This window comes from Chrysemys picta, chromosome 4 (genome assembly GCF_011386835.1).
Source record: "Chrysemys picta bellii isolate R12L10 chromosome 4, ASM1138683v2, whole genome shotgun sequence".
Classification (NCBI taxonomy): Eukaryota; Metazoa; Chordata; order Testudines; family Emydidae; genus Chrysemys; species Chrysemys picta.
In genome coordinates, this window is record NC_088794.1 from 25,491,434 (window position 1) to 25,510,086 (window position 18,653).

An 18,653-nucleotide genomic window follows, 5' to 3' on the forward strand; every position below is an offset into this window, starting at 1 on the left:
CAGAGTAACAACAGGATGAATACAGATGAAAAAGGATTAGACAGACTCACACCAGGCACTTACCACAGTTATTTGGGGGCACAGGTGCCAGGCATTATTAGTAGATGAATTTTAACTTACTAATTACTTTCTAGTAATTTTGGATTGTTTCCACCGGCGTGGAGGTGAAAGGTTCAAATATCAGCTGGGATTAGCGAGCATCCAGAGCTGCATAGAACGATCAACAGCATTCCATGGGAGTGTCTCTGTGCAGGGGAGCTGGCTGAGGAATGAGTTACACAGGTATAGTCGTGCATCACTGTTGTTTTGTTATTTCCGCCACCACCATTTCTCCTGACCAATGCATTTTACTCAGCGTTTTTACAGGGACAATCATGAAGCTGCTAGGAGTCACTGACAATAATTCTTTGCAGAGGAGACAACATCCACCAGGAGAAACTTGCCACCAAAACTGAAATTGCTTATCAGGGACATTTCTATGTAAGCAGAGTCAGAATGAGCTCTCCCCTGATATCTGGTGGTGAGCTGTGGAAAAGGACTTTAGGGGCTGATCTTGTTTGCATGGGTTCACCCACCCCACCTAGCATGATGGGACTGTTTGCCCAAATGGTCACTTTAGCTGCTGTGGGATCCCTAGTCTCTTTGTTATTGGGGCAGGAGTAATGAAGTGTTGTTATCCTGGTTATGTGAATCAAGGAAACTAGAACTGGACTTGGCATTTATGACTGAGGGACTTGCCCTCAACTAAGTAGCATTCACTAGGCAAGGGACATGGGTTCCAAAGCATAGATTGAGACAGACTCTGTAGACAAATATTGGTACCTGGCTGTAATTCTGATTCCATGAGGATTCTTGTTTCATGCTGCAGAGCTGAAATCACTGACATCTAGGTCTAAGTGTTAGATCTACTTTAGGCTAGTGATTCTGAGTACACCTTCTCTGAGCCTTTCCTACCTAAGAGCTGAAATTGCTGAGAGCTATGTTAAGGGGTGGGCTGAAGACATTTTGGTGAGTGGCTAGCAGGACAGCTGGCAGAGAGGTATGGCTGGTGATGAAAACTGCAGCAGAGCTCTATGGAGAGGCATGGGAATTGGTCATCTAAGGTGTGCCCATGCCTCCCTCTCTTCTTCCACCTAGGTTGGGAGGTAAACTCTGCAGATGAACTTCTGAACTCTGGGGCTGCACTAACAAAGGATAGAAACTGTGGGTTGGGTGACTTTTGGGTTGCTGGACTTAAGATCCTGAGGGGGAAAGGACACTGCCAAACTTACTTGGGGGTGGGTCTTTGCTCATGGTTTGTGTTATGAATCCTGTTTGTGGTTCCCCAACATAATGCCGCATTGTTTCCCTCCTTTATTAAAAGGCTTTTGCTACACTGAGACACTGTGCTTGTGAGAGGGGAAGTATTGCCTCTTAGAGGCACCCAGGGGGATGGTATGTAATTGTCCCAGGTCAATGGGTGAGGGATTGAGCTGGTTTTGCATTGTGTTATTGAAAAGGAACCCCTAGATACTGAACCCAGCCCTTGTTGCTGCCAACTCTGACAGGCAGAAGGGTTACATCTAAAACTAAGTGAATGGGACCATTATGGACCTGTCCCTGCTCCCATTCAAGTCACTGAGACTTTCCCTATTGATTGCAAAGGGAGCAGGAGCAGGCTCCATGTGACTCATTTGTGTTCTTTACAACTAGACAGAACCCCAGGGACCCACTCTAGGGGAGGATCCTGCTCTGGGGGAGGAGGAATTTAGTGAGTGGCTGCCATCTCTAATTTCTTTGATCTAGGAAATTCTCCAGCCACTGAACAGGGTCTCCCAGGCTGGGTGCAGTAGGGATTTAATTGGCCATCTCCACTGGGTCTGCTCTGGGGGTCTCTCCATCCTGTCGGGGATCTGCTTTCTCTTCAAAGACCCTCTGGAGTGCAACCTTGATGGAGCCCCTGAATTGCTGCTTCCTGTAGCTCCCGACTAGGAAGTAAATAACCGGATTGATGCTGCTGTTTGCAGAGGCTAGTATGTAAGGTATCACACTGGAATCATACACATTACAATAAACAAGGAACATGTGGAGACTGAGGGGAACAGCAAAGAGGAGGAAGAAGAGGATGGTGAGCAGGATAACCGTGTAGAACTTCCCTGGCTGATGTTGCTGGGAGCTATGTCAGACCTTGATGAACAGGGTCAGACTGGACAGAACCAAGATGAGAGTGAATATCAGGAAATTCAGAATGCTGATGGGTACATGGGATATGACACAGATTTCATTTGCAAAATAACCACACAAAAAAGCCACTGGTCTGGAAAACAACATGGAGAGAGCCCAGAGCAGGGCAGACACAATGGCAGACAAATGTCTTGGCCAGCGGCATCAGTGCCAGATGGGGTAGAGGACAGAGAGATACCGCTCAGTGCTGAAGGCTGTCAGGAGATGCAGGCTGGTGCTATATGACATGAGAGCCAGCATGCCAAATAGAAAGGGCAAGGAAATAACAATGCCATTCCAGAAAAAGAAATATTCTACCATTAAAACTATGCAATAAGCAGCCGAGCAGAGGAGGAAGCAGGTGTCAGAGATGGACAGGTTGAGGATGTAGACAGTGAAGGGGGAGGAGGGGTAGCTCAGGGGGGAGGAGGGTAGCTCAGTGGTTTGAGCATTGGCCTGCTAAACCCAGGGTTGTGAGTTCAATCTTTGAGGGGGGGCCACTTAGGGATCTGGGGCAAAATCAGTACTTGGTTCTGCTAGTGAAGGCAGGGGGCTGGATTCGATGACCTTACAGGGTCCCTTCCAGTTCTATGAGATATGTATATCTCCATATTTAATGTGGAAGTCGAGGAACCAGAGGAGGATCCCGTTCCCCACCAGCCCAAACAGGCAGATGAGCAGAGTGGTCCCTGGTGGTGCATCAACCAGTTGGCATCCAGTCTCGTTCTATTCCGCTTCATAATCTAGGCCAAACAATGTTGGGGGTAGGGACACTGTGCTCAGTTTGGCCATCATGAAACCTCTGCTGCAGGATTCCGGTCTCTCCCTCTCCCCCTCTCTCACACACAGCTGTTAGCAGAGAGCAGACAGACGGGAATCAGTGACTCTGACAACCCCAGCGCTGTGTTTCACCGATCGTTCCAGCCCAGCCCCCTGGCCTGGAACAGCCAGATCCTAATGAAGGGAGTAAAAAATAAGTAGAGATAATGGCCATGGGGGATGCTAGGGAGAGACAGAGATGTGGCGAAAGACTGATGGGTGAGGACCAGCCTGGAGACAGAGGGAGAGAGAGAAAGAAATAATTAAACAGCGAGCAAGATGGACTGAGAAAAAGGGAGGGAGAAACAGAAATGGGAGGGGCTGTTGGCCATGTATGGACAGGGAACACCACTGGATACATGTGTTGGGGGAAGTGGAGAGCAAGAGAGGGAACAATCATGTCTGGTGAATGGGTGCAAAGAACACAGAATCCATCCAGCAGTCCCTTACCATCCTTCCTCCAACACCCTGGGGCCTGATCCGACTGTTTACGGGAGCTGGACTGGAACAGATCCACTTCAGAATCTCAGTGTTACACTGTCACTAACTGAGATTCTCTTCATACAATCACATGGGAAAGTTTTCCAAGTAATGATCTGTCCTCCAGATGTGGAGGATTCCCCTGCTAGTCCCTGTGCAGCATACAACACCCAGTACCGGCCAGAGAAATGTCTTCCCCACGCTGAGCAAGGCGGGACAAAGCGATTGCAGTATCAGGAGGTCTAATGAGCACTGGACGGTTTGATAATATCAAGCTTCAACAGGGCTCTGCTGAGTGCTTCTGATCTCCTAAACATAAAGGAGATGGCTTCCAGAGTTTAAGTCTCATGGGACAGAAATGAGAGAAAGCCACAGTTATTGTTTAAAGGGTCATGGACAGTGTACATAGGCTGTAATCTGACTGTTAATTAGCATGGAACTGAGATTCTTCGTAACGTTTTAATTTTCCCAATTAACTCATTTCTGTGACGATTCCTTCATGTGGCACCATATTGATTTTCACATGGGTCATCAGCAGGGCTGGACCCTTTAGACTCAATATACCGTCCTCTGCCACTGCAGTTAATGGAATAACTGCTAGCAGTAGTAGGCTATCATCATCTCTGTGGCCCAGCAGCAGAGGCGGATGAGACATGCACTCTGCCAGTGTGTTTCTGTGCTATTGGCCAGCAGAGAGGAATGGGTAGACTCAGGAATCGTGGAATTCCATTCCAGGCTCGGGAGGATGTGTGCTCTAGTGGGCACAGACTCTACTGCCTCTGTCCTCTCTGCCTTGCTCATGTCCTAGTCTCCCCACCAGCTTCTCACTCTCCCAAGCTCTTTGTACCATTCTCCTTTTCCCACCAATCCCAGTCTCCCCCAACATGAGCTCCTCATCTGGTCTTATTCTTCTGCCCCACCTGCCTCCTTGTCCTTGTTATTTCCCCCCAGCACCCTGTCTTGTTCTCTTTGCCCACTCAGTCCCAGTCTCCCTGCCTCCAGGTTCCCTGTCCCAATGTACTCCCCTCCCCTACATCGCCTAGGTCTAGCTCCTGTTTCCCCTATGTTTGAGTTTGGCTCCTTCATCCTCCTCCACGTCGCCTACGTGCTGGCGGGAGCACTGAGCATGCACGTGAGACAGTTTCCCTGCTCTCAGTTCTGGTGCCCAGCAATGCAGCAGCTGGGAACAACTGCAGAGAAAGTCCTGCTTGGTCCTTGCCAGTGCCAGGTTCGAGCGTGCTCAGTCACTTTGTAGAGTGTACGTGCCGTCTGGTCACAAGTAGGAGCTGGGAGGGGATAGAGCATTTACAAATTGAGATTTTTTAAATGTTCATAGCCTGGCTAAATGTGGGTGATTTTCATGGAAACACTAAAAGGCACATCCCTGACCTCAGAGCAATCCCCCCTCCTACCCTCCAGCAAAATTTAAGTCTCTGCTCCAAAGCATGAGGGTGCTAGAGGCTTGTGACAAAATGGAATTAGGAATCTTTTTAACATGAGCAAATGATATTAGGAAAAACTTATTCACTAGGAGGGTGGTGAAGCACTGGAATGGGTTACCTAGGGAAGTGGTGGAAACTCCATCCTTAGAGGTTTTTAAGGTCAGGCTTGACAAAGCCCTGGCTGGGATGATTTAGTTGGGGATTGGTCCTGCTTTGAGAAGGGGGTTGGACTAGATGACCTCCTGAGGTCCCTTCCAACCCTAACATTCTATGATTCTATTAATGTATTTTCCCCTGATCTTGTGCTCAGAAATGGCTGACCCATTTTTGCTGAAATGAATATGCAATGCAGTGGTTATCGCATTTGCTTTACACATGGACGGTCCTGTGTTTGAGCCCCATTAGCACCAGCAGCTCCTTGTGTGAGTAACAATGTTTATAAAATCCAGCAAACCTTGTACTGCAGTTTTCAGGGGCTGATTTTCTTTTGCAGCAGGAGATGGTATTAGTGTGAGGCTGTCACTTTCTCTGTCGAGCTGGCTACAGATGTGTCCCATAGCAGCTTAATGTCAGAGTCCCCAGAGAATCTGTATTCTAACACAGCCTGTAATAGCAGAAGTGCCTGCTGTTCCTCAGACAGTATGGTTGAACCTCATATAATTTCTCTACATCCTTAGGTCATGTCTAGAGTGGAGAGCTTACATCAGCACAGCTGTACCAATGCAGCTGCGTTGCTGTAAGAGCGTCCATGTAGCCGCTCTATGTGGTCAAACCGAGAAACCAGGGTAAAGAAAATCGGTTTGTTTCTAACGAAAACAGAAGGGTTTTTTATTTCTTGCTGAAATAATGCATCAAAAAGCCAATCCAGTCAGATCAAAGGCAGCTTTTCGCATGTCCTTTTGAAATGGCCTTTCGATTACAATCGATGTTTCGCTTAGGAAAAGTCGCCACAAAATGAAATGTCAAAACTCTTTCATTGGAAAATGTCCAAACATTTTGACATTGCTGAAATTTTTGTTTTCAGTTCTTTTGGGAGGAAGAGAAGAACCTTTCTGGAAATGACATGAGCACCCCCAGGAATAATGTCTGTTTGGTCTGGTACTTCTGGACATTAAGGCCTTTGCAAAAGGCTCCTATTCAGGCAAGAGACAAGGCTCGAGCACAGTGACTGTGACACAGTGTTTATTCACGTTGTCCCACCTAGCCCTGGCAAAGCTCTCCTGGCTGGACGCTCATCAGGCTGCTGGGTTTGGTTCCCACCCACTGGCCCCTTGTGCTCTCAAGCGTCCCTCGGTCTGAGTAGGCTGCAGCATTTCCCTCCCCTTGGCATGTCTGGCACATTCCCTGGGCCCAGACTCTCTTTCTGTTAGCCTTTCACAGAAATGGGACCAGATGGCCCAGCAGCCCTTGCCCCCATGACCAGTGCTGACGCCCCAGACTCCCCAGTAGCTTAGACACACCCTTTCCCAGACTGCCAAACTTGTGAGCACTATCACGACCCCCTGAAGTTCACCCCTTCAGGGGGTCGTGATAGTGAAGCAAACAGATACACGGGCTTTGCAAAAGGGTTTCAACCCAATAACTCTTTACTGTAGCTAGTGCAAGAAATATACATATCTAGACAAAGCAATAAGAAATCTGCCTCATTTTCCTCACCATACTGGTGTATGCTTTGGGTGAAGGTCAGAGTCCCTCAGTGGGTCCCGGGTCCCCAATCCTGCACATGGCTCCTCTTCTGAACCAGGCAATCTCTCTCTCTCTCTCTCTCTCTCTCTTCTGCAGTCAGTGCCCTCATCTCTCTGTCTCTAAAATGGCCACTGACAAACCCTTCCTTTTACAACCTCCCAGCCCCTTTGCCAGGTGAAATCCTGGCAGCCTATCAGGTGCTCAGAGTCCATCACCAGGTGATCTATTGCTTAGTGACCTCCCCACAGAAGTCACACTTGAAACATGGGTGTGCCCTGGGCAGCAGCCATCTCCGTGTTCAGGGGGATTCCATTTGAATGGACGACCATCAAAATTAGACAACCCCAGGTAGCATCCCTGGGCCACCAACCCTTGGAATTTAGTCCAAGATGGAGGTACAGAGGCAGCAGGAAGGCAATAAAACAGCTGTAGAATCAAAATGAGGTTTGCAGCCAAATACTGATACATGCAGAGAGTTCATCTCAGAACAAATTCATAACCTGGAAATCGATTCCCCAGATTATCACACATTCCCCAAATCGTCAAAGCCGGGGTGAATACCAAGGAAGAGGAGTTAGAGAGCAATACCTGGCAGTTAGCCTGGTCATTTTGGAGCACAGGTGCCTGGCAATATTAGTAGAGGAGTTTGAATTTGATTAGTCGATAGTTAATTTGTTTTATTTCCATTGGAATAAAGGTGAATTATTCAAATATCAGCTGGGATCAGCGGGAGTCGAGAGCTGCATGGAACGATCCCCTGCCTTCCATGGGAGTGTCTCTGCACAGGGAACTGGCTGGGGAATGAGTTACACAGGGATGGTCCTACATTGGTGCTACTATTATTCCCCCCCACCACCATTTCTCCAGGCCATTGAATTTTTACTCAGCATATTTACAGGGAAAGTGGGGCGGCCGTGAGGTGTCCCCGACACTAATTATTTACAGAAGAGAAAATAACACTCGCAGGTGACACCGAGGGAAACTTGCAACCAAAACTGAAATTACGTGTCAGAGGCATTTTTAGAACAAAGAAATCAGGCCATAATGGGCCTGTTCCCGATCCCATTTAAGTCAACAGGACTTTCCAAACTGATTCTACTGGGAGCAGGTTGGGCCCCATGTCAGTAGCGTAGCTGGAGGGGTGCAGGGGAAGCAGCTGCTTCCCATAAGAAAATTTTTCAAAAGCCCACACCTTAGTTAGGCAGGGTTACCATGGCACCAGCGGCGCCGCTCTGAAGCCCGGCTTCCCCCAGCGTGCTACTGCATACTCCGCCCCCTCTCACTGCCACGCCCATCAGCTGTGTCTTCCATCAGGAGGGAGACACAGCTGATCACGCCTCAGGGAGGGGAGGGTGAACTGAGCTCCGGCAAGCTCGACTCAGTGGGAGGACAGGTGCTTGGCATACCCCGGCTGATCAACTGTGTCTCTCAGCAGGAGGGAGAAGCTGATTGTCTGGCAGGTAGGGGAAGATTAAGTACTGAGCTCCAGCAAGCTGGGCTCCTGCAGGCCGGCTTTGCTGGCTTCCCCCAGCATGCTACATTGCATACCCTGTCCCCTCCTTGCCGTGCCGGCTGTCTCCCAGCAGGAGGGAGACAGACAGCTAATTGGGGAGGGGAGTGGGGAAAAACTGAGCTCTAGCAAGCTGGGCTCCTGAGGAGGAGGAGAGGCTGGGGCCTTGGGGAAGAAGGGGGTCGGTCAGGGCATGCCCCCCCCATAGGGGGCAGGGGCACTCACCAGTCAACTGTTTATGGGGTCCTTAGGGGCCCATAAGCCATCAGCTGTTTGGCCAGGGTGGGGGCAGTAGGGTAGCTAGGGGAGTGCTGTTTAGCTGGTTTTTGGCCACCAGCCAATCAGCGAGGGGAACTGCTCCTGAAGCAGGGGCTGAGCTGGGAGCCCCACCTCCTGCTCCTACCTGCTCCTTGTGGCACTGGCAGGTGTGCTTTCTCTGGCTCTGCAGCAGCAGCACCTAACCTCTCACCCAACTAAAGGCAGCCAGTAGCAGCAGCTGGTAAGTGTATTTCAAAGGGGGTCTTTCTTGTGGTGAGGGTGGGGGGGACTGGAAACCCCCCAGGTGTCTGTGAGAGCCAGCACCTGGCTGCTGGTGGGATGGCCGTCTGCATGGTGGGGGGCTCAGCCAGAGGCATCTCCAAAAACATCCTCTGCACCCCTGCAGCAGAGAGAGACTGAGAGTACCCAGCCCCTGCCAGGCAGCTGGACCAGGACAGGCATGGGGGGTGGGGGGAGAGGCAAGTCTCCTGTGGGGTGTGGTGTCCCTGCTTGCCCTCCCTGCCCAAGCAGAGATGCCTGCCTCTCAGAGACAGTGGCCATGTAGTGTGCTTGGTTCCCCCTCCCTGGCATCTGGGTGACTGCCTCTTAGGGGGTGAGGGGTGGAAGGGAAGAGGCAGTGGGGAAGGGATAGGGGTGGGGGGGTAGGAGAGGAAAACTATCAGGGGAAATCTTCATAGCTATAACCTCTGCCTTGGGGGTGTGGATGGAATTGTCTCCCAAGGGACGGCTGGAACTATCTGCTGTGCTCTCTGTGAGCTGAGGGATGAAAACATTATATGTGTTTAGTCCATGTGCTCTGGCAAACACAAGTCCAGGCACCATGTTGGGGGGCAGGGAGAGGTAGCCTGATTTTCCCTCTCCTATCAGGGGAAACCTGAATTGTCTCCTAAGGGAAGGGCTTGTCTTGTGATCATGTTGGGAGGAGGAGGGGGGGTATTGCTGAGTCCCAGGGTTGAGTAATTCTCTGGTGATGGTGGTCATTAAATTACTAATTGTCATTCACTTGCTGTACACAATGGCTGGTGATGGTTGTTTAACATCCACCCAGCCATTTGGTCAAGTGCCTTGTTTCTTGGGAGTTGCCTTCTGTAACTTTTCTAATTTCATCCTACTCACAGAAGAGTGGGATGAAATTACAAATTCTGGTTCTAAGGACCTGCTGCCTGGATCCCATATTGCCTTGCACTGGGACTGGGAATTAGTGTCCTGCAACTCCTCCTATTGGGCCAGTGTAGATCCTGCTGTTAGTACAGCTATTTGCAAGTGCCCTTGTGTTTAGCTGTACCGTTGGACTCAGTTTAGTGGGGATGGACTCAGGCCTTGGCTACACTTGCAGATGTACAGCGCTGTGAGTTAAACCTGACTTCGTGCAGCTGAGTAGGGAGAGCGCTGCAGTCTGTCCACACTGACAGCTGCCCAGCACACTATCGTGGCCACATTTGCGGCAATTGCAGCGCTATTGGGAGTGGTGCATTATGGGCAGCTATCCCACAGAGCACCTTTTCCCATTCTGGTGCCGTGGGTTGTGGGAAGAGGGCGTGGGTGCGGGGATTCTGGGTCCTGTCCCAATGCCCCGTGATGCATTGCTTCGCATCCCGTCCACCTTTGGCGCCAACTTTCAACGGTTTCTGTGCAGCGCGATCTGTCTGCGGGAAATGGAGTCCGAACTGCTGAGGTGTGTGCTGGCGAGACTCGTCAGCATACCACGTTTGACTATCGAACTATTCCTTAAGATCCAAAGTGACAGTGAGAGTGAGGGTGAGGATTCCGACGATGCTATCGAGATGCATAACGCGTACGACACGAAATTGCTTGTGGCATTCACGGACATGCTTAGCACCGTGGAACGCCGCTTTTGGGTTCGGGAAACAAGCACCGAGTGGTGGGATCACATCGTCATGGAAGTCTGGGATGACGAGCAGTGGCTGTAGAACTTTCGGATGAGAAAAGCCACTTTCATGGGACTGTGTGAGGAGCTTGCACCCACCCTGCGGCGCAAGGACACGAGATTGAGAGCTGCCCTGCCAGTGGAGAAGCGGGTGACTATTGCAATCTGGAAGCTGGCAACTGCAGACAGCTACCGGTCAGTCGCAAACCAGTTTGGAGTGGGAAAGTCGACCGTTGGAATTGTGTTGATGCAAGTTTGCAAGGCCATTAATCGCATCCTACTTAGAAGAACCGTGACTCTGGGTAACGTGCAGGAAATACTGGATGGCTTTGCACAAATGGGGTTCCCTAACTGTGGAGGGGCGATAGATGGGACGCACATTCCTATTCTGGCACCACCCCACCTAGGATCCGAGTACGTTAATCAGAAGGGGTATTTCTCTATGGTTCTCCAGGTGCTTGTGGATCACCGTGGGCATTTCATTGACATTAACACAGGCTGGCCTGGAAAGGTGCATGATGCACGCATCTTTCAGAACACTTGGCTGTTTTTCCCCAGAGCTGAAGATCACGGTAGGGGAAGTTGAAATGCCCATTGTGATCCTTGGATATCCCGCTTACCCGTTAATGCCGTGGCTCATGAAACCCTACACAGGGAGCCTTGACAGCAGCAAGGAACGGTTCAACTACAGGCTGAGCCGGTGCCGAATGACTGTAGAGTGTGCCTTTGGCCATTTAAAGGCCCGCTGGCGATCTCTGTATGGGAAGCTGGACTTGGCCGAAAGCAGCATCCCCGCGGTTATATCTGCGTGCTGTGCCCTCCATAATATTTGTGAAGGGAGGGGTGAAAGCTTCACTCAGGCATGGACCTCAGAGGTTCAACACCTGGAGGCCGAATTTGCACAGCCAGAGAGCAGAGCTATTACAGGGGCCCAGCGCGGGGCTGCAAGGATTAGGGATGCCTTGAGGGAGCAATTTGAGGCTGAAAACCAGCAGTGATATCTGGTGCCCTGCACGGGAGTGAAGTGCAGTAGGTCCAATCTTTAGGAATCCGTGTCTGCTTAGCAGACAAGCAGACTTGCAGTGCCTGTTTATTTCCTGGGCTAAGGAGTCTTTTACTTTATGCAATAATAAAGAATGTTTTCAAAGCCAAAGAATCAATTTATTGAAAAGAAAAAAGGGGGTGGAGTGGGGAACAGTGCAATCACAGATTCGTGTATGTCCTGTCTGGTGTGCTGTGCAGTGAGTGCTGCCCTTCAGGGCAGCTATACTGCATGGTGATGGGGGTTGACTGCAGAGGGTAAGGGTCGTGGTCTTCAGGGTTGGGTGGTGAAGATACTGGTGTTGGAGGCAGCGGGTGGCATGAAGAACACGGAAGTTGGGGAAAGTGGGTTGGAGGTGACAGTGGGGCACAAAGGAAAGAGTTTTGGGACAAGGGCTGTAGAGGGGGTGGCCTTTGCGTTTTCGGTACTGCTCCTCTTTCTGCATGGCTACCAGCTCCTGGATAGCATCTGCTTGGTGCTCCAGAATGCTGATGAGCCTATCAGTGCTTTGCTGCTGGTGCGCGGATCCTGCTTTCTCTCTCCCTCCAGTCCTGTGCCTTCTCGTTCTCTTTAATAGATTGCCGCATCACTTCTTGCAGCATGTCTTCTTTGCTTTTTCGCTGTCTCTTCCTGAGTCTTTGCAGTCTCTGAGTAGGCGATAAGAGGGACGGCTGAGGTCTCAAGGTTGATGCAGCTGTATAGGCAAAATGCAACATTTAACAGAGGCAGCATTGTTTATACCAGACAGAGTAATGATTCCCCCCGCACTTAAGGAGTAGAAAACACACAGGGTCTACACAATAGCATAATTTTCCCGTCCGAAACAGAGCACACATATCCCATGGGAGCCTCAAAATGGTGAGTAATGGGGACTGATTGTTTCAGGGCTGCACTGTCCTCTGGGTTTCTGTACCTTTGGGAGAGCCAACAGCTTCAGGGGGCACCTACACTGAACACTATCCCAACATTTTCCACAAGAGTTCATCCTGGACGATATCTCGCTGCTGAGGGTGACCTGGGAAGCAAGGGAGGGTCTTCTACTGCAATGCGGCTTCCGCCCTGGCCCATATGCAGCTTGCCTGTTTGCAGCAATGGTCCCCCTGCCCCTCACGGCACGGTGGCGTGGACACGTTAGGCTGGCTGGGACAAGGACCACAGTGGCTCTCCCTATAAACCTGCGCAAGCGCATTGCACACGTTCTGGATGAGACATTCGAGGAGATTACCGAGGCTGATTACCGTGATGTGATAAACCACATCAATGCACTATTCCGCATCTAGGCATGCATGCTTAACTCGCCTCTCCCAAAGAGCCTGCACCGAAAAAATTCCTCCCCGGGAAAAAAAAAAAAAAAAAAAAAAAAAAACCGCTTACCGGGAACCTGCTCTTCTGTTTGTCCTCCACCAAGTACTGGCCGCTGCGACTGGTTACCATCCTCCTGGCTCAAGAAGAGCTCCTGGCTGCATGGCTCCAGGGATTCCGGGGTGTCTCCATCCGGCCCACCACCATCACTCCCGTTTTCCCCCTCCTTCTCTTCCTCCTCCCCCGCCCACACCGGCTCTGAAGTGTCCATGGTGGTGCTCGGAGTGGAGATGGGGTTAACCCCAAGTATTGCATCCAGCTCCTTGTAGAATCTGCAGGTCATGGGGGGAGCACCCGAGTGGCCGTTTGCGTCGCGGGCTTTGTGGTAGGCACTCCGCAGCTCCTTGGCTTTAATCCTGCACTGCAGGGCGTCCCGGTCATGGCCCCTTTCCATCATGTCCTTTGATACCTTCCCGAAGGTATCGTAATTCCTACGGCTGGAGCGCAGCTGGGACTGGACAGCTTCCTCCCCCCAAACACTGAGGTCCAGCAACTTGCCATTGCTCCATGCTGGGGCTCGCTTGGCACGTGGAGGCATGGTCACCTGGAAAGATTTGCTGATAGCACTCCACACCACGCCGGGCTGAGTAAACAGGAAGGGGATTTTTAAAATTCCCGGGGAATGTAAAGGGTCAGTCACATGGTTGGTTACCTGAGGCCAGGGCAGTAGAGTTTGAACTGATGACCAGAGTGGCTAGAACAGGCATTGTGGGATGCTGCACTCGCTATTCCTCTCGGAGAGGTGGAATACATGCAGCGCTGCAACCAAGGAGATACAGCGCTGCAAATGCCTTGCCAGTGTGGACGGGCAGTGAGTTACAGTGCTGGGAGTGGCTTTACAGCGCTGCAACTCGCAAGTGTAGCCAAGGTCTCAGTTTAGCTCTCAGTCTCCGACACTACTATCCTGCTGTGTGGATCCCAGTGTGCTTGTACTGTGAATTTTTGACATGCACATGTGGCTATATTAATCTCATTGTGCTGGTGCTACTTCCTTGGTGTGATGATGACATTATGCTAAGATGAATCTTGAAAATAGTGTCCTGGTGTAATGCATTGCGCTACATTGATGACCTCTTCATCATATGGACCCACGGAAAAGAGGCCCTTGAAGAATTCCACCTGGACTTCAACAATTTCCACCCGACCATCAACTTCAGCCTGGACCAGTCCACACAAGAGATTTACTTCCTGGACACTACAGTGCAAATAAGTGATGGTCACATAAACACCACCCTATACCAGAAACCTACTGACCGCTATACGTACCTACATGCCTCCAGCTTCCATCCAAGACACATCACACGATCCATTGTCTACAGCCAAGCCCTAAGATACAACCGAATTTGCTCCAACTCCTCAGACAGACACAAACACCTACAAGATCTTTATCAAGCATTCGTAAAACTACAATACCCACCTGGGGAAGTGAGGAAACAGATTGGCAGAGCAAGACGGGTACCCAGAAATCACCTACTACAGGACTCATAGACTTTAAGGTCAGAAGGGACCATTATGATCATCTGGTCTGACCCCCTGCATGCTGCAGGCCATAAAACCGTCCCTACCCCTTCCCTGGACTCTGCTGTTGAAGTCTCCAATCCTGTTTTTAGTGACTGCAATCGGCAGAGACCCTCCTGCTAGAGATCCCTGCCCCATGCTGCGGAGGAAGGCGAAAAACCTCCAGAGGCTCAGCCAATCTGCCCTGGAGGAAAATTCCTTCCCGACCCCAAATGTGGCGATCAGTAAGACCCCGAGCATATAGGCAAGAGTCTCCAGCCCGACCCCGTTAGCCATTATACTATTTACCCACCATTGCTTGGCTTTCCTTGACTACTATGTTTTACCATTAAACCATTCCCTCCATAAACTTATCTAACTTTATCTTAAAACCAGACAGGTCCGTCGCCCCCACCGTTTCCCTCGGTAGGCCGTTCCAATATTTCACCCCTCTGACGGTTAGAAACCTTCGTCTAATTTCAAGTCTGAACTTCCCCACGGCCAGTTTGTATCCATTCGTTCTGGTATCCACGTTAGTACTAAGCTGGAATAATTCTTCTCCCTCCCTTGTATTAATCCCTCTAATATATTTAAAGATAGCAATCATATCCCCTCTCAGCCTTCGCTTTGTCAGACTAAACAACCCAAGCTCCTCTAGTCTCCTTTCGTACGACAGCTTTTCCATTCCTCTGATCATCCTAGTGGCCCTTCTCTGCACCCGTTCCAGTTTGAGTTCATCTTTTTTAAACATGGGAGACCAGAACTGCACACAGTACTCCAAATGAGGTCTCACCAGCGCCTTGTACAACGGAAGCAGGACCTCCTTATCCCTACTAGATATACCTCGCCTAATGCATCCCAAGACAGCATTGGCTTTTTTTTTTTTTTTTTTCCCACAGGCCCAACAAGGACAATAACAGAACACCATTGGCCATCACATACAGCCCCCAGCTAAAACCTCTCCAGCGCATTATCCACGATCTACAACCTATCCTGGAAAATGATCCCTCACTCTCACAGACTTTGGGAGGCAGGCCAGTCCTCGCTTACAGACAACCCTCCAACCTGAAGCAAATACTCACCAGCAACTACACACCACACCACAGAAACACCAACCCAGGAACCAATCCCTGTAGCAAACCTCATTGCCTACTCTGTCCCCATATCTACTCTGGCGACACCATCAGAGGACCCAACCACATCAGCCACACCATCAAGGGCTCATTCACCTGCACATCCACTAATGTTATATATGCCATCATGTGCCAGCAATGCCCCTCTGCCATGTACATTGGCCAAACCGGACAGTCCCTCCGCAAAAGAATAAATGTACTCAAATCGGACATCAGGAATGGTAACATACAAAAGCCAGTAAGTGAACGCTTCAATCTCCCTGGTCATTGTATTACAGATTTAAGTCACTATCATTGAACAAAAAAACTTCAGAAACAGACTTCAAAGAGAAATAGCAGAACTAAAATTAATTTGCAAATTTAACACCATTAATCTGGGCTTGAATAGGGACTGGGAGTGGCTGGCTCATTACAGAAGCAGCTTTTCCTCTCCTGGAATTGACACCTCCTCATCTATTATTGGGAGTGGACTATATCCACCCTGATTGAATTGGCCCTGTCAACACTGGTTCTCCACTTGCGAAGTAACTCCCTGCTCTTCATGTGTCGGTATATAATGCCTGCATCTGTAACTTTCACTCTATGCATCCAAAGAAGTGAGGGTTTTACCCACGAAAGCTTATGCCCAAATAAATCTGTTAGTCTTTAAGGTGCCACCAGACTCCTTGTTGTTTTTGTAGATACAGACTAACACGGCTACCCCCTGATACTGGTGTGATGGTCACTCTGTGCTGTTCATGTGAATCTTGCATTTTTGTATGCTGTGTTGGTGTAGCCCTGTTGTTCCCAGGAAATTAGAGCCACAAGGTGGGTGAGGTAATATCTTTCATTGGAGCAACTTTTGTTGGTGAGAGAGAGACAAGCTTTGGAGCTTTCACGGAGTTCTTTCTTCTTCCTGAAGAAGAGTTCTGTGAAAGCTCAAAAGCTTGTGTCTCTCACCAACAGAAGCTGGTCCAATAAAAAATATTTTACCTCACCCACCTTGATATATATTACCCCCCTCCCCCCCATATTACCTCACCCAGCTTTCCAGGAGTGAGTTTTTATGATGACATGGGAAGTGCTCTGACTAGTCCTGACTTCTCTGTATCAGTCCCTCTAGCTTGCACTGCAGTGCAGTACCTGGGGGCTGGGTGCCTGCAGCGCTGAGACTCTGAGATCAGGGACTCACAGACCCAGCTGGGAGGGGAAGGGCACCTCCTCCTCGGCCTCTCTCTCTTGCTGCCTCCTTTTCCCGAGTGGCCTCATGATGCACAGAGCCAGCGTGGCTAGGTGCTGCATTGGAGTCTCCCAGTGCAGCCCCCCCACCCCCTCTCCCCCATGCAAACCCCCAACAGACCCTGCCCACCTCTGTCCGATTGTCTCTCATGCGGGGGGATTGTGCCCCCCCCCTTGCTCCTCTGTGCTGCCTGCTTCCAGGGGCCACAGATTGCAGAGCAGCCACCTCAGGAGAGATGAGGGGCTGTCCCACCGGGGGCATGCGAGCAATGGTCCCCTCACAGCGAGATGCTGTGCTGCCCCTGCCTCTGTCTGGGTGGTGACCCCGGCCTGAGGCAGCGTGAGCTGAGCATGGGGGCTGGGGCCCAGGCCAGCAAGCCTGATCACTGACACTCCAGGTGTGCCCAAGTGCGGAGCTAGTGCTCTGGGCTTCTCCTTCATTCAATGACACATCAGTAGGACTTGCTCTTTTCATGCAGAATTTGCCTTTCAGAAAGCAAACCAGCCCCCCCCCCCCAGCCCTTTTCATTGGGATCCTTGGGGCTCAGGTCCCTTGGGGAGGCAGCATTGGGATTGCATTAAGGGGGGTTTGTGACGATGCGGTTCTGGCGGGACGCAACTGAGAGTGCCAATTCAGGACAAATTGCTAAAACAGGGCAGTTACAGCCCAAGGCTGGGGTTTTTCCACCTTTAAGGCAAACCAAACCAGCCAGACAGTGAAGACTGTCATTGGTCTCACCCCACTGACTAACCACAAGTCATACAAGCAATTCCCTTAGACACACCAGTTTCCCAGTATTACCACCAGTGCCACTCATGGGGACAAATGGTTATGAAAACCAATGCCCCAGTAAAAGAAAAAGGGTTCTCCTGATCCCAAAGGACCAAGCCCCAGACCCAGGTCAATATACAAATCAGATTTTACCCACAAATCACGCTGTAGCCAATCCTTTAGAATCTAAAGGTTTATTCATAAAAGGAAAAAGATAGAATCGGTTAAATGGACTCAATTACATACAGTAATGGCAAAGTTCTTGGTTCAGGCTTGGATTGGATCTGCTCTTGCAGCAGGGTTCCTATATGACTCATGTGATCTTCCCAAGAGCTAAAGAAAACAGCTACTTTATCCATACAAGCTCTGGCAAATGTTTGGAACCCAGTTAACATAAAATTAATGTAGATATTAATGTTGTTCATAGTACAGGAATCTTGGCATTTAGCCATGAAAGCAATATGGAGGCGTGCCTCGGTTTCCCTTTTCATACAGCACATTAGGTCTGGAATGTCTTTTTCCCCTGTGAAAAGTTCCAATACTGTTTACAGGCATTAACTGTGAAACACCAGTATAACAAGGCCTTTTAACATAAAGTGTGTTCTTATGTATTCCTTTTAACATGTTCAAGGGATTTTTCAAAAGATTAGGCACCTGGTACATTTTTACAGTTTGTGGTAATAGCAACACATTTGTTACAAAAATTACCATTAGCAACAACAACAAATTCATTGCAAGTGTCCATTTACAATCATGTTTGTCGTGCCACATCTTTGGCTCAATACCATTGTAGTTTGGGCATTTTAGGGTTAACCTGTGGCTTCCCTTTGAAAAATTCAGTTTTCTCTTTCCTCCTTGTCCTGCAGGTTCAAACCCTGATTTCTCTTGCTTAACAGAATTCACTGGCTGATTGGGTGGGCTCTCTGTGCTAACAGCTATTAGCAAGTCCTTCCTCTCCCAGCCAGGCAAGTAATTTGCATTACCACAGACAAGAACCAGTCCACCAGTTTTCATATCCTTAACTGCTATCATTTCCAAGGCTGGACTCTGTCTTAAAGAGAGACCACACAAATTCAAAGTCTGAGGGTGAGAGTTTGCTTGCTCTCCCCTGCATCCTCAAGCATTCGGCCATAAAACTGTTCTGCTTTGAAACCCCAGTAGCCAAATCTGTCCTCAGACCCTGAAGCACAGATTGCTCACTTAAAGAATTAGCATGGAGACATTCCTGTTCCAACACCATTGTCTTCCCAACAAGCTGGCCACACACAGCCACTTGGGTATAGGGCTGCTCAGCTTTCTTAACAGCTCTTACTGCATCTGAGA

General features: G+C 49.8%; 1 protein-coding gene and 1 pseudogene across 1 annotated transcript; both read right to left on the reverse strand.

Annotated features, from left to right (window-relative positions):
• Window positions 1-1,835: 1,835 nt before the first annotated feature.
• LOC103307455 (mas-related G-protein coupled receptor member H-like) lies at window positions 1,836-2,564 on the reverse strand (annotated as a pseudogene).
• Window positions 2,565-8,808: 6,244 nt separating this feature from the next.
• On the reverse strand, window positions 8,809-16,332 carry LOC135982930 (zinc finger and SCAN domain-containing protein 29-like). The gene is made up of 2 exons (XM_065591760.1): window positions 12,723-16,332; window positions 8,809-12,042 (listed from the first exon to the last, which is right to left on the reverse strand). The coding sequence occupies exons 1-2, from the start codon at window positions 13,246-13,248 to the stop codon at window positions 11,849-11,851; spliced, it is 720 nt and encodes a 239-aa protein (XP_065447832.1). The 5' UTR covers window positions 13,249-16,332; the 3' UTR covers window positions 8,809-11,848.
• Window positions 16,333-18,653: the final 2,321 nt, after the last annotated feature.